The 27880-nt window shown below is 37.6% G+C and overlaps 2 protein-coding genes and 1 long non-coding RNA gene across 14 annotated transcripts; 2 read left to right on the top strand and 1 right to left on the bottom strand.

Moving 5' to 3' along the window:
* Nucleotides 1-9: 9 nt before the first annotated feature.
* On the bottom strand, nucleotides 10-26808 carry LOC132783506 (leupaxin). 7 transcript variants are annotated; one of them, XM_060788717.1, is made up of 9 exons: nucleotides 24286-24300; nucleotides 20180-20303; nucleotides 11059-11225; nucleotides 10778-11000; nucleotides 10570-10711; nucleotides 10410-10501; nucleotides 10202-10341; nucleotides 3843-4553; nucleotides 10-575 (listed from the first exon to the last, which is right to left on the bottom strand). In XM_060788717.1, exons 2-9 carry the CDS (start codon nucleotides 20262-20264, stop codon nucleotides 309-311), a joined length of 1827 nt encoding a protein of 608 aa, XP_060644700.1. In that variant the 5' UTR covers nucleotides 20265-20303; nucleotides 24286-24300; the 3' UTR covers nucleotides 10-308. The 7 variants fall into 7 exon arrangements, with proteins under 7 accessions (XP_060644700.1, XP_060644694.1, XP_060644727.1 ...); XM_060788711.1 differs by lacking the exons at nucleotides 20180-20303; nucleotides 24286-24300 and adding exons at nucleotides 12951-13077; nucleotides 15963-16109; XM_060788762.1 differs by lacking the exons at nucleotides 10-575; nucleotides 20180-20303; nucleotides 24286-24300 and adding exons at nucleotides 2945-3757; nucleotides 12951-13077; nucleotides 15963-16108.
* LOC132783568 (uncharacterized) lies at nucleotides 8041-9051 on the top strand. Of its 2 annotated transcripts, XR_009632169.1 has the most exons (4): nucleotides 8041-8177; nucleotides 8239-8351; nucleotides 8436-8544; nucleotides 8623-9051. It is a non-coding gene; the product is annotated as an uncharacterized LOC132783568 (long non-coding RNA). The 2 variants fall into 2 exon arrangements; XR_009632166.1 differs by having other exon boundaries at nucleotides 8239-8544; nucleotides 8623-9048.
* Nucleotides 22279-27804, top strand: LOC132783542 (uncharacterized). 5 transcript variants are annotated; one of them, XM_060788790.1, is made up of 3 exons: nucleotides 22279-22390; nucleotides 24508-24993; nucleotides 27053-27804. In XM_060788790.1, exon 3 carries the CDS (start codon nucleotides 27065-27067, stop codon nucleotides 27749-27751), a length of 687 nt encoding a protein of 228 aa, XP_060644773.1. In that variant the 5' UTR covers nucleotides 22279-22390; nucleotides 24508-24993; nucleotides 27053-27064; the 3' UTR covers nucleotides 27752-27804. The 5 variants fall into 5 exon arrangements, with proteins under 5 accessions (XP_060644773.1, XP_060644765.1, XP_060644790.1 ...); XM_060788782.1 differs by having other exon boundaries at nucleotides 24508-25048; XM_060788807.1 differs by lacking the exons at nucleotides 22279-22390; nucleotides 24508-24993 and adding an exon at nucleotides 25456-25471.
* The last annotated feature ends 76 nt before the right edge of the window (nucleotides 27805-27880 follow it).

Raw genomic sequence — 27880 nt, 5'->3', positions numbered from 1 at the left:
AGACCAAGATGGATTTATCATTGTAATGTTTTTATTTTGAAAGGGCAGAAATATCGCTTTGACCATCATATCGATGGGGTATTAGTGTCTTCTAATTGATTATTATAATTATTATTATCATTCATACATTCTGTGTGTTGTCTGTGTTAATTATCTTACTAATTTGACTCGGTTATACAAAGCACAAACATATTGTAATTATTGTAAGCAGTAATAAAAAAAGAGACGCAATTCGTACAAAACAGCATTATATCGTAACTATAGTGTGGAGCACATGGCTAGTATAAATCCGTCCCAAACGGGCCAATTCAACCGAATATCTTGTCGAAGCAGGCATGGCAATAAGGCTTGTCCTTCTGCTCCTTGAAGGTGCCCTTGTTCAGTTGCTTCAAGCAGAAAGCACAAACGAAATGTTCCGGATGAAATTTCTTGAACATCGCCGTAATACAACGTCCCGTTATTGGCTTCGAGCAGCCGGCACAAAGCGATCCACGCTTGGCATGGTAATGCGTCTCGCAATAGGGCAGACCCTCGTGATCGAAGAAGGATCCTCCTTGGAACGGTTGTCGACAGTCCTTAAAAAAAGAGAGAATATTTCAAATGAGATTTACAATTCATTTAAATTATTTTCTATAACTTATTATATAGTAGCCAAAAAGTATAATTCCGAATTTCAGATCTATAGATCTTATTTGGAAATAGCGCTGTAAGAACAAAAAGTAATATAATGAGGAATTATTTTATAGCCGTTTCGAAGTAACATATGGTTTGTCGTCAAAGTAAGGTCTTTTTCAATTTTGTATGCATTGTAAACTGCAAAACAAAATGCTCTCGTTTGATTTACTACTGCGCCGCAGACATATTCTAATTATTCGAATATACTGAAAATGAGGAAAAGATTTTGGATGATCTATTTATTATAAGTCAAAACCCAAATGTTTTTAAAAATGTATTTTCCGTTTTCTTTTTTGTTTCTGTCGCTATGATCAGGGGCCAACTGATGCTAATTACAACCATAAATTAGCGGCCATATAGCATGACCGTGTGTGCAGGCAGAAAGCGTATCCTCGCGTTCCCATCTGTGTTTTGAAATTATTTCAAATTATTCGAGATTATTTGAAATTCTGTAAAATGATGTGTGCGGAAATTTGTGTGAAATTTTACGCCTGGCCAAAAGGAAAAGAGCCAATTACAATTATTGTCAAATGCGAATGTGTCAAGTGAAATATTGACATTGCTATTGGCAAACGTGATCGAGCCACTGTGCACAGTGGGACACACTCGCATGAATAACTTTGGCTTTCGGCTAATTGAAAAATACAAGGGAAAAGCCAACAATCAATTTGATACATTTTTTGGCACATTTTCCGACGACGTTTTTTGTGTTTTGGAAAAACATTTCTACAGCAGCAGCGACAACAAAAACAATAGAATCGCTTCAACAATAACATTTTGCGCACGCTTTTGGCCAATCTCCAAGGTGCGACAAGGGGCGAAAGAGACGCAAGATACAGCAACAAAATACGGCAGATATAGGGAAGGAAGAAAGATATATACTTGTAGAGATTATAAAATATGGAACTGGCAACAATTAAATATTGCCTTGCAGCATTCACACAGCTGTCGAAACAAATTCAATAATGAGCATCCCTCAAAAGTGATATATACACAGATCACTTTCCGATAATATACTAGAAATAAAATCATGTCATATTTTTTGACCATCCTCAAACTAGAGTAGAATTCAGTCTTTCATCGACAGTCTTTGGTATTCGCGATCATCTCTCGATCAATTAGATATCACGCTCTACAAACAGAATTCTCTGTGAGAGAGTATAGAACAACAGGTGCATTGTTTTTTTTTTTCTTTGATTTATTTTGTAAGTGGGCCAACAATTATTCAATAAACAAGAATCAAGAAATCATTCGAATATTTGGGCGTCAAAAGTTGACGGTGATATGTGTAAACGTATTCGATATATGCAAGAATTTTCATTGGAATTCATTAGGAATTTTCTGAAATCTGTTGAAAGTCTATAATTATGCACAATTTAAGTATGCACTCGATTATTTTTAGATATGGACATTTTCAACGACAAACCTCCAACGACAATGTATAAAGATAAATGAGAAAATTCCTAAGATTACATTTGTAATAAAACTGATAATATGAAAATTGGGCTTGCACAGTAAAATATTTAGGAAAGAACCAAGAGAAATTTAACATAAATATACGTATTCTAAAGTCTAGAGTGCAATATAGAATTTAATTTATTGGATTTCCTAAACCATATTATCGGTTTCAGCAAAAAAGATTTAGATATTCTAGGGATTTTTTTTGTTCTACTCGAATGAACTCAGTTCATGAAAGTATTTGCCCACGATTAACAAGGAATCTAATAATATATGTATATAGAGAGGGAGATGAATATATGCAATGTGTTATGGCCAAGTACTCGTGAGTACAAACAGATCTGTATACATATATATATATACGATATATAAAATAATTTGCTAAATTTGTTTGTGTTTTATTGCTGTGCGAGACGTCAGCAACCAAAATAGTTTCTACTTAGTTAGGCTGCCCTCCTGTCCAATCCCCTCTCCCTACCCCTTCCTTGGCTCCATCAATCAGTCTGGTCAGGGGTTGCGAGGTGGGGGCGTGAAATGAGCGATATATCTAATCTCCTACACGAATCTATGTAGCAATATTGTAATTTGTTTCTAGCAACAACGACAACAAGAACAACAGCAACAACAACAGCAACAACTGAAGGCCAAGGGACGCGACCTGCAGACAGGTCAAGGCCAGATCTCTTGACACTGATCTTGAACTGTCACGTAGCGTGACAAGGTGGGCGTGGCCTTGGCGCCTCGCAGTATTTGCCGTGTTGTTGCTTTGTGTGCTTTTGTTTAGATTTTTGTTGTGTTTTCTTTTTGGTTTTCTATTTTTGTTGTGTGTTTTCTTTTTAATATGTAATTATTTAAATTTTATTTACAAAAACAAATTACAATATTGCTTCATAAATGTTTAAATTTAAAAAATACCTAAAAACTTAAATCTAACTTTGCATATAGAAAAGTTCAACAGGGCAACAGCAGAATGGCGTTTGAACGCCAGGGCCGGGGTCTGAGTTTCACAGGGGCAACAGGGGCGTAAGACACAAGCCATCGTGGCCATCATAAGAATAAGAGCAGCTCGATTCTGGGCGCCAACCACCGACCCAACCGATTACTCGGTGGTCAGCAGTGGTGCAGCCAAAGCAATCGATGTGTAAGTGACTCTCTGTGTGTGCTGTGGTGTGTGTGTTGTTTGTTGTGGTGTGTGGCTGCTCCTCGAGGTTACTGGACTGGTGGGCAACGTGTTGAGGCCCCGACGAAACGAATGCGAAAAACGTTTACAACGAAAATAGCCCCTAGATGACTAGATGACAAAAAAAGAGCGAGACAGCGAGCGAGTGAAAGTGGCACGCAGCAGCTGCCACTCGATAAACAACAGAATACACATCATCCGAATCTTTTTCTATCTTCTCTGTCTGCCTCAGTATCTGGGCGGGGGGCTATTTTCGTGCTGCTATTGCTGCTGCTGCTGCGGAACTTCAACAAGTTGTTGCTGCTGCTGCTGGTGTTGCTGGTGTTGGGATTGAGTTTTGGGCTAGCGAGTTTACTCCTCCTCGTCGACGCCCACACACTGCGGACACACAGGCTTGCCCTCCATGGCATAGAAGGACTTGCCACGCACAGCCTTCTTGCAATCCTAAATGCGCATTTATTTCGTTTATAAATTTAAATATCAATTTAAAGGGAATGTCAAGACAAATACAAAAGTGATAAGAACTTACCCTGCAGACAAAGCAATCGGGATGCCACTGCGAGTTCAAGGCGGAGATATAGTTCTCCATGATGGCGCGGTTGCAGCCATTGCATTTCGGGGCAAACATCTCGAAGTAATCGTTGCGGCAGTACGGTTTGCCATCGCGCTCATGGAACCCATCCTCGCCGAACTGCTGGCCACACTGGGCGCAAAAGAAATGCTCGGTGTGCCAGGTCTTGTCCAGGGCGGTCACACACTTGTCCAGAATGGCGCCATTGCAGTAGGCGCAACGTGGACTGAACAGATTGTGGTAGTCGGGTTCGCAGTACGGGAATCCGTCGCGCTCGAAGAAGTTGCGTGTACCGAGCTCCTGGCTGCAGTGATTGCACGTGAAGTGCTCCGGATGCCAGGTCTTGCCCAGGGCAGTGATCACCTGGCCGACAATTGGCTTCTCGCATGCATTGCAGCAGCCCTTCTGCACTGTGTTGACACCTTGACGACTCATATTGGCCTGTAAATTGCCAAGCATAGAATCCAACTGATCCTCGCGACTATCCTCGACGATTGTCGTCTCCTCAATGGTCTGCGTGAGATGCGCCTGCTGTGTTCCCTTGTTCGGTTGCGCGTAGTCCGTCACCGTCTGTTGGTGATGCTGTTGCTGCTGCTGATGATGATGTTGCTGCAACTGTTGCTGTGCTCCGTCGTATCCGTTGCTGTTGCTGTTACTATTGCTGCTGACCTGCCAATGTACAAAATTACAGTGACTCGAATTAGTATTCGTATTCTGTGCTGGGTGATCAGCCTCCTTACGTCGCTGCTCGATGTGCTCGGCTCGACTGAATTCAATTTTATGCGCGCGCCAACACAAAAACTTTTGCTTTTTGCCTTTTCCACCCAGAGACGCCACCCGAAAGCAACAACAACCACAACAACTAAATATGTTCTTTCAACAAATTGTTGTTGTTGTTGTTGTTGTTGCTGCTGCTGCTGCCGCTGTGTGTTTCGTTGCGCACGACGCTCTCCTCATAAATACGCTGAGCAGCGATTTCTAGTTGACGTAGTTTTTGTTCATTGCCAAAAATACGAAAACACCAACAACACCAACAACAACAACAGCAGCAAACAATTTTTAATTTTTGTTGTTTTTTTGAATGTCTGTCTGCTGTTCTGTTTCTGATTCTGATTTTGCTTGTGTTTCTGCGTGTCGTGCGCGAGTTTCCATTTCAACATTCAATTTTCTTTCATAAACTTTGCATTTTCATTTGCTGTTTTCCTCTGCCTCTGTATGCGTAGCTACAATATAAGGCTGCTCCAAACCAATACCTAGAGACGCCTAATTGAGTGCTTTACTTATGTCAGTCTCTCTCTCTCTCTCTCTATCTTTCTTTCACTTTTTACCCGCTGCTATCATAACAGTGACGTTTCAAGCGTCAAAAAGGACCCATCAACAGAGGGCTCCAAATTTATGTAGTTTAACATTACAGCTGTTATGACGTTAACATTTCTGTCAACTATTTAAGAAGCAGCAGATCAACAACTATTAAACAAGATTGTCATGCGATTTGCAAATCAAGTTTTATTTTATTTTAAGTATGAGTTACGAGTTTCTAAATTCATCAGCTAAATATCTTTCCTAGAATTATTTTTGAAGAAAATTCCAAATTCATACAAATAAAAACAAATTCCCAATACATTCCTCATTCCATTCGAAGACAAATAAATACTTCAACATTTTTCCTTCAAAACAATTGATTATTTACACAATAGGTTATTCCCGGATGATTCAACTAATAAAATTCAAAGTGAATCATATCAAATAATTGGGTAAAATAACAGCATGGTTTTCCAGGTGTTAATAATGAGTTTATATAAATGTTTATTTTGCAGTACTCTACTCCCTAATTAAATTCAAATATGTTAACTCAGTCAACGAATCAATCGCTTGAATTATTATAGCTTCTAGCTAGCATTACACATTTATCTTGACTCCCAATTACAAGGGACCTGCCGTAAAACAAAGCGCCCATTGTTCAAGCAACCCGCACTCCGCCCCTGAATATGATTTATATTAGCTTTTAGCGTTGGCGGGAATTTGCTGCTATTTTCAGATATAATTCATGTAGCACTACGCATGTGTATTTACCAAAAAGCAAGATCATGAAAAAAGATCAGAATCTCGTTGAGGCGCTATAAAACTGAAAGCTAGCCGGGTGGCAAACAGGATTTCCCCATAAAAAGCGCATTGGACACGTTCCCCATTTCTGCTGGTCAAAAGCGATGCAGCCAAAATGCTTAAGTTGAGGGAGGGACTGGATCAGGAGTATGTGGCAGGGAGAAAACTAGAGGAAATTTCGATCAATGAGCAAGAAAGTTTTTTTGGTTTTTATTTTTGAATGGCGGGCAGGATGTCGGGGGCCTCGATTTGTAATTATTGCCGTAGACAGACCGCAGATTGCCAATTGGGGGCGGCAATGAAAATGAGCATAAAATTATAGAAAACTCGCACATAGACAATTCGCTAAATACATATGGATAGCTATGTAAATAGGCATACACATATACATATATGTTGTATATACAAAAATGAAAGAGAAATATTAAAAAACTTGTTCAAAAATAGACATGCAAATGATTTGCAATGAACAAAAAAAAAGAATGGAAAAATGAATAGAAGTAGCGAAGAAGCAGAGACTAGAAAAACTATAGCAGTCGCCTGCCTGGTTGTGGAAATGTGTTGACAGTGGTGACCCGAGAGGCCCGCTGTGCGGGGGCGTGTCGTCGTGTCGTGTGGGCGCCCCAAAAGAACCCCAAAGCAAAAGACCAAACCGACCGAGGGACAGACGGACCGACGGACGGACAGAATCGACCGACCATTTGCTGTTTAGGTGCCGTGTGCAATATTGTTTATATATTTTTCGTGTATTTTATTTTTTGCGTACACACACGTACACATAGTTAGCTGAATAGATACACACACAGACGCACGCACACTGAAACATTCATAGATGGCTAGCCAATTTCATTTTCATATTTATCATCTCTTTGCGGCATATCAACAAAAGTCACGGACACGCCGCGTCTCGAACCGACGGCAAAAATTGAAAATGATATTAAATAATTAACAAACATGGCCCCGCACACACACACACTTATACACCCACATACACACTCTTTCTATATATTCTTTCGCCAATGACATTGAAATGCAATTTAAAATGTCTCCCCCTTTCCATCCTCCTTCAACGACCACGCCTCTGACTCGACTGACCATCGACAATTGCCAAGAAATATATTCTGCACTTAGTAATTAATTATTAATTAATTAGTTGCAGTAATCAAAGTGACATCTCCTGAATGTGGCTAATTAATTGCATTCCTTTTCTGGGTGTTGCCAATTCGAAAGAATATCCTCAGCTTGTGCTTTTTCTTTACTATAATTATTGTTATTGCGGTTGTTTATTCTTATGACAATGAAAATTATCGAGAATATCAAAAACAGCCCAATCAATATGGCTAATATTAGAAAATATTAAATTCATAACGATCTTTAGCTGATGCTTCAAGTATTTTGAAAAATATTGAATTTTAACTTTTTAAATCATTTAAAATCGAAGATTACTGCGAATTTCTTCCAGATAAGTTTAAAATAAGTATGAGAGTTATATTAAAAGCTGAATTTAGATATATAAACTGACTCTGCAATTGCAAATATCTTCTAAATCTATCAAGTTTTCTTTAATGTTAAAAAAGAATGCAATTTAAAAATTATTGGAAACACTTTGATGATCAAAACTGCTAATGAAAGGTAAATAAATAAAGAAGGCAAAACAAATAGGTAATTAGTCTAAAATTTAATCAAAGTCGGAAAAATAAACGACTTTGCGGGAAAAGTAAACAGTTCTCCTGCCAAGCTACACACTGTTCAGCTGACGGATTCATTATGTTTTATTATGCACTCAAGTTAATTGCTGTGCAGAGACAGAGACAGAGACATGAACTGCTTTCAAGGACACCACTTCATTAACTAGTTGTGGAAGCAATCGAAGGGAATCGATTCAATGAATGTTCAGCCTTGACCCAATATGAGAGGAAAAGATGCAAACAGAATAACTGGGCAGCTCGCTTCTTTGAATATTATTATATGGAACGGAGCGCGTGCTTGCGACAACAAAAATGCAGAGCACATCTGTTAAGATATATCATCATCATCCATCCGTTGTGTACAATGTCAGAAAGTTCTAAAAACAACTGTCAGATCACGAGAGATGCGAGCTGTGAACTGAGAGCTGAAATACTTATTATAATCCCAGAATGAGATCGTTACCGAGAAGCGGAAACAGTTGCGTCCTCCTATGCAAATATGGTAAATAAGTATTTTGTTTATTTTATGGCCAAGAGATTGATTGTTTTATGGACCTACATAGAATAGAATCAATGAAGACTAGAGGCGCTCGGCGATGAGTTGAAATCGAGTATTATTTATAGGCAGACATATGGACAGACAGCTCGTTTTATAGCGCCGTGTGCAATAAATCGCGTAAATATGACAATAATTTAAACTCGTATTCTATGGTTCCTAATCGTGATCATAAACTATACAAATTTATGCACCTATTAAAAGTTCCACCTTCAATATTTTTCGACATAAGTCAAAGTCACAAACTCAACGATGGTTTCTCTTGACATTTCATCAGGCCACTTAAGTGGGCCAGGGGAAATAAAAGCCACAGGTAAGAGGGGGAGTCTTAAGATTTGCTTGAACAACTTGCGTCACGTTATTTGACAAGATAAATTTGTTTATTTTATAGTTTTTATTACCAAAAGAGTCAACCAAAAATGAACTCGGTACATAAAGGAAATTTCAAAACACAACAAACGTTTTCAGTTCCGTCCTGCTTGTGCCAAAAATATCATGCACTTTGTTTTTGGCAATATACTTGGCTAACCCTAGATACGCGCATACATCAGGTATATATGTATATATCTACATAGATACGATATCCAATTTGTGCAGACGACAGGTGAGAAGTGAAAACATTTGTTGGCTCGAAACAAACTTGCAAAAAAAATTGAAAACGCAACAAAAAAAATATTGTGCCTGATTTTTTAAAGACTTTTTAATTTGATTCTTAAAAAATAAACAAAATCACAGTAGAGATCTTAATTGAGGAACGAAGGAAAGTTGAAGAAGCATAGCGCAACATATCTGGATTAACTACATAATAAACAAGTAAGAAAGCTACAGTCGAGTGTGCTCGACTGTGGGTTACCCGCTACCCATTTTGAATAAAAGCAAAATATTGCGGTATAAATAAATATAATAAATATATAATTATTTTCAAAATATACCAAAAATACAACAAAATACTAATATACCGAATGGTATATTTGGTATATCGATATAGTACCACATTCAAAAAATACCATTGACGGCATAATATACAAGATTGTCAGCCAAAGCAACTGAGACCCCTTGTAGTATATATGTACATACAATTGTTTTTATTTTATATAACAAAATTCGTGACTCTAGCTTTAAAATTGTTGTTGATTTGCGAGGGCGGAAGTGGGCGTGGCAAAACTTTGAAACAATCTTGATCTGCGTGTAAACATAACAAATGCTGTCGAAAAATTATAGCTCTATCTCTTATAGTCTCTGAGATCCAGTGTTTCATAGGGACAGACGGACATACAGACACATGGACATGGCTATATCATCTCGGCTTTTGACGCTGATCAAGAAAATATATACTTTATAGGGTCGGAGATGCCTCTTTCCACCTGTTACATTTCCTACCGGCACAAGGTTATAATACCCTTCTACCCTATGGGTAGCGGGTATAAAAATGTGTTCAGAAGTACATACATAACATAGCATATATATAATTCTACCATTCTGATTATTTAAAAGATCCAACAAACAGCCAATTATTTTGGTGGGGAAGATGAATATCAGTGTGATAATTTAAATAACTGCGAAGAGCAACTCGATTTATAATAGAAGAAACTATATTTAGAAAAAATTAGTCATTTTTCAAAATAATGACAACCGAATTTATATAAAAATAGAAATCGATTATATGTAAATTCTAATTTAAAATCAAATCATCTTTCGGTATTAAATTCGGTAAATTTATAGTATTCAGTAATCTATTACTTGAGTACAACAAACCACAAATTTAAGAGACAACAATTGACTTTTTATAACGGTAATTTACAATTTACAAACGCCCCCCAATTTTCTATCTACACTTCAATATTTTTTGAAAATGCTAAACTATTTTAGTGTGATTAAAATGTTGCATACTTTTGGGAGCTGTCATATACTATTAGAACAATGAAGAAAAAACTGCAAATACTAGTACATTCAACGGATTATTATCTTACCTTAAAGTCCGACAGTGATGCCATTAAATCATCCAATTCCTTGGTGGCCTGTGAAGTGTAGGTCTGATGTTGAGGCGGAGCTGCAAAGTTGGGTGAGTACGAATCCTTTTGTTGCACTATGTGCTCCTCAACAGAACCAACTAAAAATATGAGAAAGATTAGCAAAGTGCACATAAACCATTAGTCAAAAGTTCACTTTAGACAGTACCTGGTCCATCGGGTCCTGAGAGCTTCTCGGTTTTCGTTTCGCGCACAGTAATAGTTACATGACGACCGGGCGTCGGAGATTTGTGAGCAGATCTGAACATTAAAAAGAAATTTCCATTAAATTGACTGTAATAAACACAATGTATACAACGGTTATTTACCCATTAGGGACAGCATAGATGTGCGCATTGTCCAGCTCGTTTAGAAGACTATCGACTGTGGGTCGCTCCTCCACTGTTGCGTAGCTGTTGTAGGTGTTGTACTTGGAGACCGGTGTGCTGTAGTTAACTGGCACATCGACTTCTGAAATAAAAGTATTCATTATGAGTATATTATTCGTCCCGATCTACAGCATAGCTCAACACTAACCCTTGCGTTCCGCACTGCCATTGTTATAGCGTGCATTCTGCAGATCCTGCAACAGCGAGTCCAGCTCTGACAATCCGGAGCTATTCTGGGCAATTCCATTATTATAACCTGAGCGAGGCAGCGAGCCAGTGCCTTGATTCTGATAACCATTGCTCTGATGACTAACTCCATTCAGATCCGCTGCCGTAGGAGAGCGCGTCTCTACGCTATAATGTTCCTGGTACTGTGACAAGAGAAGCACTTATTAGTCGGGAGATCTCTTAGAAATGCCCTCAACTTACCACTTGTGGCTGTGCCTTGCCCCTCAGGCTGCCATACCCTGGAGTATTGTCCACGAACTGTTGTTGTTGCTGCTGCTGCTGCTGTTTGGGTTGCACTGTTCCATACTGCGGCTGAGATTGTTGCGGCTGCCCCGGCACGCTGTTCTGCAAATCAGCAAGGAGTGCATCTGTCGATAAAGAGGGAACACAAAATAAAGAATCGATTAGTCAAAGTCGAATACTCATAGCACTTAACTTAAAAGTTTATACCCAAGTTGTCGTAATCGCCATAGTTAGCCATGGCCCACAGACTTAGCTCAATTAATAAAGAAACAGTTCTGACGCATAGCGTTCTGATAACTGCCGTCCAACCTCAAAATTGTACTAGTTTCTTACACATATATCTTGAATAAAAGTTACTGATAACACAAATTCTCGTTGAGTATGTCAACGGTTTGTTTGCCTTTCGCCTTTGTCTTATCAACATTCTTAGCTATGGAAAACTTGACGGTTTGTGTCTGAACTTACAAAGGTAAATACATAGAATACCATTGAAAGCTCTAAATAAAACTGTTTTAAAGCTCTAATACTTTCATCGCGGATGTCACTAAATACTACATCTAATTACAGATATGGAAACATTATTTGTCAGATGGACATATCCAAATTGACTTCCTTAATGGTAAAATTCAATCTATATTTCAAAGTATCGATTTCTGTATTAATTGTTTTACTGATGAGGTACGATTACTTCATTAAACTATGTATAACAAACCCAAGTCTTTCAAATTTTTTTGTACATATAATTTTATATATCCGAATTGAATAGCAAGCGTAATATTGAAGCTAGAGTCGTTTTCTAGTGCAATACACTACAATAATAATAATAATAAATATTCCTGAAAATTGAATTGCTATCAGATTAAAAACAGTAAACAGTTTTTAGTTGCATTTGGTAACAATATATTTGGTTTTCAAACATGTGGTATATTTTGAAAGTAATACTACATTCTTAAATATACCAAACATAGCCTTCATTATATTTTAGTATATTTTCGATATATTAATTAAGTATATTTTTTAATATGGCTTTATTGAAAATTTATAGTCGAGCACACTGGACTACAGCTTTCTTATTTGTTTAATTTAGAGTCAAAAAGAAGTGTAGTCTGTAGTCAGAAAGATGCACCTCCACATAAAACTTACATGTGTTCAATACATTGAAAATAGCTAAGACAATAAAGTCGCATGGTTATCTGTATGAACTCCTGGAGTTCAGATATAAAGGTACCTTTTCTTGTTTTGTGCATACTTGTTATTATAGAACACATGATACAACTATGCTCTCGCAAATCGAAAATACACCGAATATTTCTAAAACTTTACTTGCGATCGAATGAAAAGCAAAATCGGTGGGGCTGTAGAGCTTTTATTGCCTTGGTGGACATTATATACCAAGTATAGTTTTTTTCTTAAATATTTCAACATATTTATGTAGTCAGTTTCCCCGTTTTGTTTATTTCCACATTTTGTACCGGGTATCTCATACTCGAGCACACTCAATTGCAGCATTCTCACTTGTTAAGTTACAATGTTCAGCTACTCTAGACCTTTTTTAATTCTCTCTCTATAAAATGACTTTAACAATAAATAAATAAATAAATTCATTAATAAATTTTATAAAAATTTCGCTTTTTGTTTTAATTGTATTCTAATATTACAGAGCTTTTGAGACATTAAAAATTTGTACCATTCGAAGTGTCAGCGTTTACTATTAAAAGAGGCGGCCACCCAAACTAACTGCATATGGACTTGACCTTGGCATTGGGAGCACTTGAAGTCAGTGGCCTCTAGCCAGTGGCCTCAAACACAGTTACAGCCAACGCTCGTCACGCTCGTCAACTTGGACTTACCTAAACGTCTCTCAAACGCGCCCACTTTGAAGCAATCGTTGAGGGGCGTGCTATGGAACGATGATGATATCAGTTTCGAAGGCATTTTTTAGCCGGTTGAAAAATATGGCCAAAATCGATGAAGACTCTGAACGAGGTATAAACGTTTTCGTTAGTTCCTTTATTAGAAATGTCACGTTAAACTGACTTAATTACAGCAACGACAGCAACAACAAAACCAAAAATAACACCGAAAATGAAATAGACGAAAAACGATTATAAACTCTGTTGCCAACTGACCGAATTTGAGCAACTAGCAAAGCCAAACACTGCAAGAAAAGTCAATCAGAAAGCAAAAGCCATGGAGTGAGACTCCCACACTGCCACCAAAAGTGTCCATAAACAGCAAAGCTGAGGCAAGAAGTTGGGGAAGCGGCAATACTGGGGGTATGACGACCATCGACGGTAGACGAGGTCTACACACAACATTTTTGATATGTTTTTCGTGGGACGAACTAGTCGAACGAGCTAAAAAGATCTCGCACCAGGGCAAGAAATATCGCGTCTATGATGAAATGCACAAGTATTAATGAATGAATCTAATGATATACACACATACATATATGTGTGTGTGAGTCTTGTTGAATATATATTTGCTCAAATTAATGCTGTTTGCATTTTGTTTTTCCTATAGTTTGGCTAAAAGCAACACAAACAAACAAAAGGCAGGGCAGCAAATGGTTCGAAAACATGGCATGTGATTGCTGAGTTTGATGGGTGCTTTGTGGCTGCATTCTGATAGCTCTAGGAACTGTCACTTGATCATTTGACCCAAGACACGCAACCACTAAACAAAACACTGTCCAACACGAAACATGACAGCCAGCGATTAAGACATCACTTAAGAAGAATCCAAAAATAAATCATAGAAATCGTCAAGTTATTCTATTAGTACACCCTGTATTAACAAAATAAACACTTGAAGTATGCTACAGATAGAGCAAAAAAGAAAATCTCAGACTATTTACGAATTTCATATTTTTAAAATAATACATTGATCAAGTTTAGAATAAGATTCTCTTTATTTGAGTATTACACTCTTTTATTGGTCACCGATTATAGGTTATTTTGAAATGTAAACCATATTTTTAATATATCTAGAACCACTTGCAATCTCATTACAGAGTATTATTCAGTTTGCATTCTGGCTTAACTTATTCTTGTTTTTGTTTGATTGGCATCAATTTTTATAAAGGTACAAAAGCTAGCATATAAACATTACAAATTATTTGCGAAGTAAATCTAAAACCACTTGCGATCACTCGACAGGGTATCATTCAGTTCGGCATTCTAGCTTAACTTATTCTTGTTTTCTTTTATTGGCATCGTTTGTCGGATAGGTTCAAAAGCTATACCCCATAAACACCTGCAACTGGGCCAATGCCAAAATGGCGAAAGGCGGTTCGAAAAACTCACTCAAATTGAGTGCAAGTCTTGAGTTATATAAAGGCAAAATGATTGAATAAGTGAATGAGATGCTGGGGCGGCAAGCTGAAGGTGTGACGCGCTTTTTTGGCAGCAATTTTATTGTGAAAATAAAAATAATAAAGCCAACAATAGGCGAAACTGAGGAGACGCGACGGATAGATCTGAACCATGATCTATATTTAAAAGACTTCTTCGGTTATGGAAAAATCAGGCAAACGGCACATTTGCTTTGCAAATAAATACACCTTAAGGAATCGATTCAAAGGAAAATACATAACTAATAAAAACACGGCCTACAAACATGTGGTTGACTCTCTCTGGTATATACAATATACATACATCATTTATATGTAAGTTCTGTTGTACCATATGGTAATTCGCTATATGGTATAGGGGAGAGCATCTAAATATAGAACTGACAGGGTTATCAGACCGTCTCGCTTCAGTGGGTCAACGTCAAGACTAGGGAAAGAATTATGATGCGAACTGTGTAGAGAGGAAATGATACGGAAAGTGACACGATTTGAAATTTATTCATCTATGTTGTTGTTGTGATGGAGTGATTTAGTTCTATCTGTAAACTAGAACTGCTTACAGAGGGATTAAAAAGAAACTTTTAATCGAGGGAGCAATAAAAGAAAGTCGATTTGTCGCTTTAATAAATATCTGGAGCGTATACTTGAAAGACACCCATAAATTTATGTCATTTTTTCTCTCTGGGGTGTCATTTGAGTTAATTTCAAATTTCAAAAATAGTTTGCGAAATTCTTTGATAAATTGTTTTAATTTTCTTTAAGTGTAGTGCCGAATTAAGCATGAGTGATTCATTAAAAAGCCATTAAGTAGCAGCGACAAAATGCAGCAGCTGAGATGACAATTTAACCGATTGGTTACAATCTTCGTCAAGTTGCGTTCATCAAAGCGCAATTAAAATCAATTAAAAGCCACTATAAAACCAACCAGAGAGCATCAATTGAGTGAACAGCATTGAAGTTTACAAAGATGCAGTTCATCAAAAAGTCAGCGAGTATAGCGGAGATGTAAAGAGAGCGAGAGAGAGAGAGGGAGAGAAGATATAAAGACAGGGTCACTCCACCAACCGTTGGAGGGAATGAGTGGACGGGACAGCTGCAGTCTGCAGTTACATACAATAGTTAAAAGTCATAGTCAACCACATGACAGCTGTTGAAACGATTTGCACAATGCGTGCTCTGAGAGAGAGCGAGGGATGCAAGAGAGCGAGTGACAAAAGAGCGTGGGTGAGCGCACGACGTATAGAGCAGGTCAAGCAACACGCGCACATTCCATTGTTGTTGTTATTGTTATGCTCTTGACTGTCGTTGATGCTCTTGTTGGTTTTTGCCGTTGTTACTTCGGTTTCTTCTGCACTTTGCTCACAATTGCTGTTGACATTGTTACATATTTTTGCAGTTTGTGGCTGTCACTTTCGTTTTCAACTGATTTATTTTTTCGACGATGTTGTTTATATTTGTTGTTGTTGCAAAGCTGCTTTGATTGAATTTTTTGCCTTAATAAAATTCTCACATTCACGTTTGCTCACTTCCAAAAATGAGTACTCTCAGCTAACAAAACTACACGACGATTTTCACGCACAAAACCGATTTCGACTGCGACTGCGACGGCAACGACGACGACAACGACAACGGAGCACCAAAAATTATTTTTCGCTCGGCAAAATCTTAAAAGCAACTGAACAAGACGTCCGACGAAAACCGTTGCTGAAGCTGAGGCTACTGCGAGTCTCACAGCAGCAGCGCACAGTGGTACCCGATTTATCATTTGGATTCGAAAACAGCTGACAGTATTAATACAATGTGAAGCCTACAAACTAGTTGCAACAATTTCCGATTTTAAATAATTAATGTATTACTTAATGGACCCTATTCCCAACATAATTTTGTAGTACTGAAGTACGGACTACTATATCCTATTACGTGTTGCAGAATATGTTGTTACTCTAAAAATGGGATTGTTTATGTTTTGCCAGAACGGAAACTTTCTTAACCCCAAATAACATATTTACTTTGACAATTACACCTTCTGGTGATCAATGTTGACTGAATATCATATTAAACTCAAACATTCTCCATGATTTGGAGACTGGCACCAGGGTGCAGCACATAACTCACTCAAGAGAGGGTGGGAAAACTTGCTCAAACTCAACTGGGTGTTTGCTTTTGTCGATGTTGCTGATGCTGTTGCTGTTGATTACAACACTTATTGTTGTACAACAAAAAAGTGTTGAGAAAACGTTGCCATTTGTTGTGCTGTGCTGCGGCTTCGTTGTGGGCGTTTGTCGTAGAGGCGCCACCTGTCGAGCAGAATCTTCAAATAGTATCCGGCGCATTTGTAGTTTGTTTGGGGACCCAATGGATGACTCACTTGACTTTGACCAAAACTAAAATTAGTATGCAACAACAAAGGCAGCAAAACAACAACAAGAGCCAACGAATGGCAACAAATTAAAAGTGTTGCTGTTGATCATTTCGTATTAATTTGACAGCGTGTTGTTTTTTTCTTCATTTAATGCTTTTTTGTATCTTTCGCTACTATTTTAATAACGAACCCCAAATAAATTGATTGCCAAGATTATTTATTTTTTACGCAGTTCACAAAGGTTAACGAGTAGAAATTTCAGATGGTCTTCCCAATAACAAACATGCTAGATCAAATACATCAAATTCCTTTGTAAGATCTAACAACAAAGACTACTGAAACAAATATGCAAACTGGTTCCGAATGATTTAGACAAGTTTTTCAAAACTGATTTCCGGTCAATCAAAGGTTCACTTAATGCTAATCCCAAACATTGCATTGACATCAGACAGTGTTATATGAAATATACGTTGTTGTCAATTAAACGAAGGTGTGTTAGACTGATACAGCTGATAGTTCATTAATTATATTAGGTTTTATAAATTTGTGACATGCATATTCTTCACTACTGGATATATTTTACTCCCATTCGTAAATAAAATATAGTTGCTTAAATAATAAATCGGTAACAGAGCATCTACAAGTCAGTCATTCCCGCTTATCTCTGCAACTTATCCAAGGCTTATTGTCATAACATTGAATCAACTACAAAACCTTTGCAATTAAGAGCGCTTACACAATAGTTGATACAGGTAAATATATCTGTCCACAAAACACACACACATTCACAGTCCCACACACTGAAACACTTAAGTATCGATACGATAGAGAAATAAATAGAACAGTGTCACAAACTTTATGCCGCCCACAACGAATACCCGAATACGTTAACCAGTCGCTTCGGGTGCTGAATGAATGCTTCGAGTATGATCTAATGAATGAACCACGTCGTGGGGGTCGACGTCTCTATTTCTCTCCCTCTCTCACTGTGTCTCTGTCATCACCGTAGTAACCCTGCCCCAGTCAGTTAGTCAGATTAACAGATTGCAGCTTACCGATTTTCATGTCTATTATATCTATGTTTTGTATTTTGAGTGCAATTTGCAATTTGAACAGACCACAATGATGAAGCCCGAACGGCGTCTAATTACAAACTGAATTCAAATTCGAAATATTCAAATCAATGTCTGACTAGTGGAGACTTCACTTTCGATGCAATCTCAAAATATTGTTTAGGTGTTTGTTTTTTCACACACCGCTCTCGCCATGTGTGTGTATGTAATTGCTAAGAGTAATGGAACAAATTAAAAAGTATTCTCGACATGCAAATACCCTCGATAAACAGTTTGGATACTAAAATGTAGAGTGTAGAAATGTTCTCCAATTCATTCATACTATTTGTGTATGGTTATCTAGTAATATATGGGGTTAAAGTACTTTGTAGTATTTAGTATTCATAAACATTCATTCTGAAATATATATCAGTATATTTTTAAGAATACAGGGTATGTACATCTCAGCACAATCGATGTCAGCATCTGCTACATTCGAGTTCCGATCGGGATCGCGTCGGGAACAATTCGACTTGACCCTTTCCACAACACGCAGTTGCAATAAAATGTGTTTGTATATTCTCATATGGCTACGTGTTACGTCATATGGTGTTGTTTGCGCTAGATTTGTTTACGTTTACGTATGCAAAAGTTGTAAAAGAAAACACTATTGATTCCTTACGTTTTCGTTTCAAATTGTGCAAGCTATAGATTTCCTTAACAAATATTTATTTTTTAACAAATGTTCATTAAATATACTGTATGAAGAACGCATATTTCAGAATTCACTACAGACCTACTCTTTATTACTAGTTAGTAATATTCAAAATATAAAATAATAATCCAACTGTATTTTTTAAATACTAATTGTTGCTCGCTATTTAATATTTATTTTAAATATTTGTATATACCAGTTACATTGTTCTCCTTATTATTTATAACAATATACAGTCAGCGCCACAAAAAAGCCGCACTTTGAAGGCTTACGAATTTTTAACTTTCAGGGTCTGTGGTTTCCTTATATGATTACGGATTTAGATGTTAACAAACAAAATAACAAAATTGATGTTTATTGATTTTGTTATGGGGTAATTAATAAAATAAAGAAATAATGCTCTAGTAATACGGAAAAAAATATACGTGTAATAAATAAAAATAACTAAGTTGAGGAATCGATTTACAAATGTAAATTTTGTGCCAAAGATTATTCCAATTCCCAGACAGAATACAGAAAAGATGTTGACAAGCTTAGTTAGTAGCTTCCATGAAAAGGGGAAGAAAATTCCTAGTGATTATGACCGGTACAGCAAAACTAATATGGCTTAAATAAATCAATAAGAAACAGAAGTGAATATGTGGATTATAAAAGAAAAGTGCCTAAAGTTATGCAACACTTTATTACGAATGTTTTCTGTAAGTTTCACTTTCCGCAATGAATCATAGATGGCGCTTTGCCCATCAGCAAGGCAACGAGCAGCATGGAAGACACTGAATCTTAAATCTCAATCATACATTTCAGTATCAAACTAATTTTTAGAGTAAATTTAAATTTAATATTCTATTTAGAACGGTAATCCCCTTATTATATTATTGGTGCTGATAATTTTAAGTATCTGTTATTAAATGTAACCTTATCAAAACTTAATCGCATGTCTAGTCTTATCACCGAAGCCACCTCAGCTAACAGGAACAAATGGTCGCAATAGTCACAAAAACGCATTCCTTGCAAGCAGACCCCAAAGTAACATTGACATAATGTTAAAATATTTAATATTACTGCTGTTTTGGATGTCAGATATTGAGACTTCGCCTCTAGGAAGACAAGGCAAGAAAATATAATTCTAGTTGATGGAATAAACTACTCAATTTGTAATTAGAATTAGCTAATAACACAAGGTATATTCAAATTGGATCAAAGTTCTACTACAATGAAGACGCATTGCGAATCAATTGGTTTGGGGCGAGCAACATCTGTCGCCAGCTTGGAGGATTCCTTGTGAATCTGGAAAGTGAAGAAGAACTCAAGCTGCTAAGCCCTCATCTACATCCCTCTCTAAGCTACTGGACATCCTTTAACGATCTAGCCGTACCTGGTATATTCGCATCGAGCACCAGTGGTCGGAATGCTAGATACTTGAACTGGTCTGCTGGACAGCCGGATAATACTGGAGGTGTCGAGCATTGCGTTGAACTCTGGAGATCGTCGACGTCATTCCAAATGAACGATGTCCAATGCGAGACAATCTTACACTTTATTTGTGAGTTTGAAACAGACTCGGGTTAATCGTTTACGGATTAGTAGAAAGTACTTACAGCCCGGCTGGATACCCTTGCTGCGGACCGTGCGATAGGGTTGTCGCGCACCCGGATCGATTTTCCCGTACATTGTTCTATCCATTATGGCTCAACACTTTGTTTGTTTTCTTTATTCTGTTCGCTGCATTAAAAAAGCCAATGAAAAATCATAAATCTGTGCGCCAAAAGTTCAAACTATTTCCATTTCTTATGTTATATGTAGAACAAAACACGACACGACTACAATATATTGTAAGTAGTATAAAGGGCCAACCGGTAGAGACTGTTGATTTATTTAAAAGCTTCGTAGCGAGTACGTTTATATTTCACTGCCCGCCCTTCTGGCCGCAAGATCTATTTGAATTATTTATAAGCGCATTTTTATTTTTGGCCTTTCGGGACCCGTTGACGGATTTGTCGCTTTGTTTGTGTTGAGTTGCGCCTGTCATTCGGTATCCGCCTGTCTATCATAGTTCTACCCGAGAACTTCCCCAACCCAATCCATCGACATAATGATAGCATTCCCTTAATTCACTCTCTAGAGTCTTCTCGATGTACACTAGAATATTATTTAAAAGCTGGGTGTTATTAAAGCTGTCAACAAATATTCGAAATTTAGTATTTGAGGAGATAGACAATAGAAAGAGAAATTTTTTGGATTCCGAAATTAAAATATGGAAGTACTAAGATGTGGCAAAAGAAGTTGGAAAATTAGTATTACCTTAATATTAATGAAAGCTCAGGAAACTCGATATATTGGGATACCCTCAAAAAATGTGTGATAAGAAATAGTTATACAGAGAATAAAACAGAACTGATAAATGTGTGATAAGAAATAGTTATAAAGATAATAAAACAGATCAGAGATATAAAATGAATAAAACAGATCAGATCAGTTATTCCTTTTAACAACAGACGCTTCAATACAAGTTGCTATGCGGCAAAAGTTCTTTTAAAATTTGTATAGACTGCAAGGTTAATCGCTGAACTATCGACATGTTTCTACGTATCTTTATGTATTTCTATTTAACCTTATCTTTAATGTCCATCTAAATAATACGCTGAATTATAAGAGCTGCAAATTATGTTTCTTTAAGCCGGTTCAGCTGCCGCAGTTTCTTTATTGTTGTTGATGTATTTTAATTTCAATGTTAGGTTAACTTTATTAGTTTCATAACCCAATGCACAGATACGATTGCCGAGTATTTCAGAGTCAAGCACACTCGACTTCAGCTGGATATTTTATGGATGCACTGCGTTGATTCATCGTGAACATTTGCTCCAAATTTTAAACCAGATCTCATTTGATTCAATAAATCTAGATTAATGGAAGATGACCAGATTTAAAGTCAATCGCATTCGTGGGCCGACTCATATCTTTTATATGTCGGGCATTATTTGATATATGAAACTTGGTAAATTTATGAGCTTCGACGGCTAACATTGTTCACATTGGGATGATCGTGGTGATCCGAACGGCATAATGCCAGATTTATGAAGCATTAAAATACCAAAAAGAAAATACAAGGCACACAGAGCAAACATGTGTCTAAACAAATAACGACACATTGAAAAAGGTAACAAATAATAAACATAAATTAGAAACTAAAACCAAAAAAATCACAAAAAAAATAAAGAACGCAGCAGCATCTGAAGCAGCAGGTTTATATTAGCAAGAGTTGTTGTTGTTGTTGTTGGAATGGATGCTAGCGGGGAATCAAGGTTGCCAAATTACGTCAACACGTTGATCGAGAACTAAAAATAAAAAGTGCTGGCAAATCAAAGGCGACGTTTTGTCGTTTCGTCTCGCGACTGCACGGATATCAACTAACGGCCAAAAACAAAACAAAAATTAATTGAAAAAAAGTGAGCCGAAAGAAAAAAACAAAGTCTTAACATTTCCGCAGTGCATTGCCAAAAAGGTAGCTGCTCCAACGGGAGCCCTGGGATAATGCTATGCACACTATTTCCAGGTCTCGCGATGACGTCTGATCTGAATAGACCAACAACAAATGAACAAACGCGATTCGTGTTTGCCAGTTTCTATATTTAAAAGTCAAAGGCACGATAATTCTTGCTGTTCTTTTTTTTTGTTTTCTTCTTTTCTTTTTGGTTTTTGGCGGAAAGGAAATTCCAAGAGCCGCCAGTGCTCGATGGACTTGGACGCTCGTTGACCGACGCCTCGGGTGAACGCGATCTCTATTTAAATACCATCGAAATATTTTATTGGTAAGTACATAAAACTCGAGTGCGTGTGTGTGAGTGTGTGGCTGACCTTGTTGAAGGTGCCAAAGGTGAGAAACGAACGAAGAAAATATGCTCACACACATTCCCATCACACGTGGGAGATCCATTTTCCCATACATCTGACTACGGACCCGCATCCATAAAGTTATAGAAACGTATTCCCATAAACTTGTCCAGTTTATGTAGCTGTAAAATGCATTTACATTCTGTCCTTAACTTTGTATGTGACCGACATACGAAATGATGTTATTAGGAATGATGTTCACATTAAATCAGGAGAACTTTCATTGTTGTATAAATTTATTATAGATTATTTAGTACATTGTGCAGGTGAATAAGCAGAAAGTTATTCGATTCCATTAAGTGTTTCAGATCTTGAGTTTTAAAGAAATGTTTATTTTACAAAAGTATTCCCTTAAAATTCGATTAGATAAGATATTGGTTTTGCAATAACTGACTTGATGCGTATAATAAAAGAGTGAACTAAGCGTCGAATGAAACGAAGCCTTGATTATATTTCTAATAAGTACATTAAAATAAGTCTCAAAGCAAACTGCCCAAAGGACAGACTCATCACGAGGAGTAGGCAATAAAAGAAATTACAAGAAAGAGAGAGAGAGATTGATTCTCTTTGACGAGCAAAGCAAAAACAATGCACACTAATTGAAATTTTATGAGTTGGCACTTGGAGATAAGAATCTGTTCGCTGATTGAACACGAGAACGAGAACGAGAAAGAGAACTAGTTATACAACGCTAACGAAATGAACGATGAACTCATTGCAGAGGCAAGGCAAGAGGAAGGGAAGAACGGAGAAGGGCTAGGAGGTGCTAACTTTTCTGCTTCCTCTTACCATATTTGAACTAATGGTTTGTACAAACATTTAATCGGGGACCGTGGAGTGGAACCCATTTCAGTCCCGCCCTCAACGCATGCGTGTGGGCAAGAAATGGGAGATGGGAAATGGAAAATGGGAATGAGAGGGCATCTCGCCTTGTCCCAAGTCGATTTTTGAGAAGGGGTCCCAGCTGTTTCGTCATAAACAAACGATTGTGTGGCATCTCCGAGACACGACTTTCGACTAATTGAAATTCGTTTGGCGGCAATTCGAAGGCAATTGCAGTAAGTGCATATAATGGATGCATTCAATATATCCCACATTTCAGGCATTTTGTGGGTGGCTTTCGTAATCTGAGATAGCGATGGGAAGCGAGTATAAACTCAAATGATTGAAATATGTGTCAGGAAATGTCATAGACTCGCAATTGTTTTGTTTTGTTAGTTTGTTATTCCAATTTTGCAGTCACGAGTTACATGTTTTTTGTAGATGAGATCTCATAAAAAGATTTCCCTCCGCTGACACGCCTACGAGTTGTGTCTCAATTTTGTTTTATTTCGCTTATAATCCGCATGTCGGGGACGCATTTATAATTAATGGCGCTACCCAAAATTTCTGTTCTCTTGTCACATTTAGGCATATTTCTCGTTATTCATTTTGTTCTTTTTTTAGATGTTTATTCGATCTAGAAATTAGCTTCATAATTAGTTTAAATTAAAATTCTAAAAACTGTACGACAAAATGTTCGCGGGATTTAGTGAGTGACAGTGAGATCATTAATCTGTTGACCATATATAATACGTACAATATATGTATGTTTTTGTGTTTTTTCTTTGTCTTTGAGCTACTTGGCGACTTTTTGTCTTATCAATCTAGCAACTGAAATTCCTTTCTGGTTTATCTTCTAAAACACTTTGCCAAGCTATATTTATATTATCTAATAATATTATCCACTCGCACTTTAGCTATGTTTGCTCGACATGGGCAAAAGTAAACAATTTTCCCACGCTACACCACCTGCGACAAACGCAATCCTCACCGCTTTTCATTGACTTTTTGTGCAGTTTTTTTTACTATTTGATTCACATTGGCCACTTGATCGATTGATTGATTTGTCTACCGCACTTTTTCTTGTTATCGATTGCTTGATTAAACCGTTTTTATAAACCGGCACTATATCATAATTTATTTTGTTTTCTTGAACTCTTGACTTTAAACATTGCCTAAATGTTTCATATTTTGTTGATATTTTTCATTTTAGACGTGACGCTAGAAAAGCAAGACGAACGCGCGTATTTGTGTCTCGTATAGGCAAAAGCGTCGCAAACGACTGAATTGGAACTTGGCGCTTGCACTAGTCAGCTAACGGAACACGAAATGGAACCCCAAACGCAGCGTCAACAGAGCTCCCTCCACATTAGAAACAAACGCAGCGATGCTCTCACGAGTGCCTCGAGCATTTGAGAGAGCAGCAGCTACGAGAGAGTGAAGCTATTCGAAAGAGCGGAAATTATCAAACGAAGCGTTGTGTTCATTTCATCTGCTTCGTTCGCTTGCCTCTATCACTCAGTTTAGCGTTGTGACGCCGCGTCGCTGCCAGCTTTTGTCTGACTGCGGTTACTGCAAGTTGTGATGATAATGATGATGAGGTTGTGGCTGTGATGACAACGAAGTCGAAGCGACAGCAACAAAACCGCAAAAACGAAAGCCGCAAGTGGGAGGCAACAGGCAAAACGAGGAATTAGCAGTAAGGCAGAAAAACAAAGATTGTCAAATACTTTACAGTGGTTTGAAAAGCATTAGTATGTATTCCTTTTAAACTACAAATGTTTGTCTATGCGACTAATAATAATAATAAGTTGTAAACGCTTTTTCATGTAAATGTTGCTAATGCTTTGCATCCGAAGCTCAATATAATTTTTATTGTGTCGAGTTACAGTACTCTCTATGAGATGATCCTCAACATCAACAATTTATGCTCAGCACGCAATCTGATTCTGATTCCGGTTGCGTGTTTCAAGTGGGTAGCTTCTTTGACGGGAGCGATCAATAAAGTGGGCACACTTCACTTCAGACTAGACAGTGTTTACTTTTCCCCACATTTGGGACTTCGTTTTGCGTGAAAGTGCACCACTGTGCGTGGGCGAAGAGCACAGTCAGCTGAGCTTAATGATGCAGCCGAGCTGTCAACTTAGTCGGTTTTCTTTAAGTGCATTTGTATAAATGTGAGTGAATCTGTGTATGTGTGTGTGTGTGTGTGTGTGTGTGTGAATGGCCTTTACTCAACTTTTAGGAATGTGCCCACTGTGTGCTTACATACATACATATATGAATACATACATATGTATAAAATGCTTGTATGTGTGTGTTTATCGAAAACATTAAGAACAAGCGCAACAGGCAGTAAACAGCCAAGAAATTGTGTCATCAAGAAAATAAAGTAAGAAGGCAAAATCAGAGTCAGAGTATAGCAGCAGCTGCCATACAAGATGACGACTATAAGCGAACTTATGCTGACGATGACTAAAGCGTAGTGTGTGGAAAACAAAACAAACAAATGAACCACACCAACCCAATTAACAGTCGGACAAACTCAACGATCACACATCATGTACAACATAAATGCGAACGACAAAACCGACCTTTAGTACTGATCGTTTGTAGACTACCAACGTGTGAATGATTGGCTGAGGTTGATATCGCTGTTGATTTCCAGGAATGCGTATAAATCATAAAATCACAAAGAATGCAGCAAGAGGATGCAAAGAAAGTATCTGAAAGTTGCTATAGCATTTATAAGGGGTGGCCAAAAGCACACAGCGCAAAAGACTGGAATGTATAGATAACAATTTTTTTTTTGTTAAGTGCGCGAAATGCAAAATTGATAAGAGTTATGGACTAATCATACAACATGATTAACCGGTCAAGAAATGCAGATAAGAGATGTGTAAGACAAATTCAAAGAATTGTTCGTGCGCCATCTAGCGGCCATTGGCCAAAACAGCTTACATGGAATGCTAATTAAGTGTTTTGTAGATTCATGCCGCTAACAACAATCGACCTTGAATTCACAGCAGCGGCAACAGCACATAAATTGCTGGCAAAGCACGTTGCTGCACACCCTGTCCTACAGACACAGGGTGCCACGTTAACAGGAAGTATTTGTTTTGAGATGTGCACTCACCTAAATCATCCATTTCGCTGATATTTCCTTGGCTTGCGGTTGTTCTTGTTCACGTAAATGCCTATACGTCGAATACTTGTGTTTTTGTGTGTGTTAAATTCTTCAATTGGTTTATGAGGTTAACATACAAAGAGAGTTTTATCACACTCAGGGCCACGCCTCGTATTCATATAAACTTATTGACACACATATAATTCCAGTTGGAACATGCAAAAGTCGAAACACAAACGTAGTTAATTGACTTCAATTTTTAATCCACGCAAACAATTTTTCCCTGTAGCAGCGACACGACAACAACAACAAAAACACAGTACACGGACAGCAGTTGAGTTTTAGAGTCGAACGATGACGACTGGTGGAAGTTTTATCCGTCGCGTTCGCGATTGGAATTGAAAATATTTTTGCTGAAATGGCTGCTCGCGAGTTTCGCGCAAGTTGGAGACGAGTTTTATATGATTCACTTTAATTTTGGAGCTGCGTCGGCTACACAAACACGTCGACACACCGCAGATATAAACAATACATACACATGCATACGTATTAAACAGCTGACATTTTATCGATTGGTACGATAAACGATAATTTACCCGCCCTTTTAATGATTTCAAATGATTAATTTCAGTTACCATTCACAATGGACTCATCGCTGTTAATCTTAAACGGCGATTGCCTGGACAATGTTTTCCAATTTTTTTCGCTTGACGAGCTTATGGTTATTTTTGGTGAAGTACATCCGTATATTGACGACGCCATCCATCGGCAGCTGCACAGATTTCGTGACTTTGAGTTCAGCATGCGTTTTCCGCCACAATACAATGAAGAACAGTTACAGACACTTGGTGGACATTTGCGAAGTCTTAATGTAAATGTGGGTTATTCTAGTCGGTCTGTAGATGTGTTGAAACTGCTGCATCAATTGTTTATTGGCGCCAAAGAAAGTGGACGACTGCAGGCACTCAAAATTCAGCACACTAATTTTACCAACCCATACATGACAATAATAATGCCAGTTGCGTCGACATTACGAGAATTAGATCTCGGTCGTTGCGACATTGAAGATTACAATCAGTTGATGCTCTTATTGCAATCCGCAACGAACTTAGAGGTACTGGCTCTTTACAACAAGGATATCGCTTGTCTGGATGAATCGGTGCTCAATCGACTGCGTAGCCTTAAAATTAATTGGCTAGTGGGAACAGCTATGTTTGATGTCTCTGAAATCAGCAGAAAGCATCCTCTCTTGAACATCAAAGTCTATCATTTTGATAATGTAGATGTGTACGGCCCTCCTCTCATCGGGAAAACTGGATATTTTCACTAAAAAGTATAAATAATAACATACGCACACTATTCTATAAATATTATATTCTTTTAGCGAAATGAGTTTAACTTTACTGCTATTCGTTGTGGTGGTTGGTCGACAACATAAATTTGTGATGACATTTCATAG

The sequence above is a fragment of the Drosophila nasuta genome, chromosome 2L (genome assembly GCF_023558535.2).
Source record: "Drosophila nasuta strain 15112-1781.00 chromosome 2L, ASM2355853v1, whole genome shotgun sequence".
Classification (NCBI taxonomy): domain Eukaryota; kingdom Metazoa; phylum Arthropoda; class Insecta; order Diptera; family Drosophilidae; genus Drosophila; species Drosophila nasuta.
Note: the sequence above shows the minus strand (reverse complement) of the source record. Positions and strands in the feature narration are given on the sequence as shown.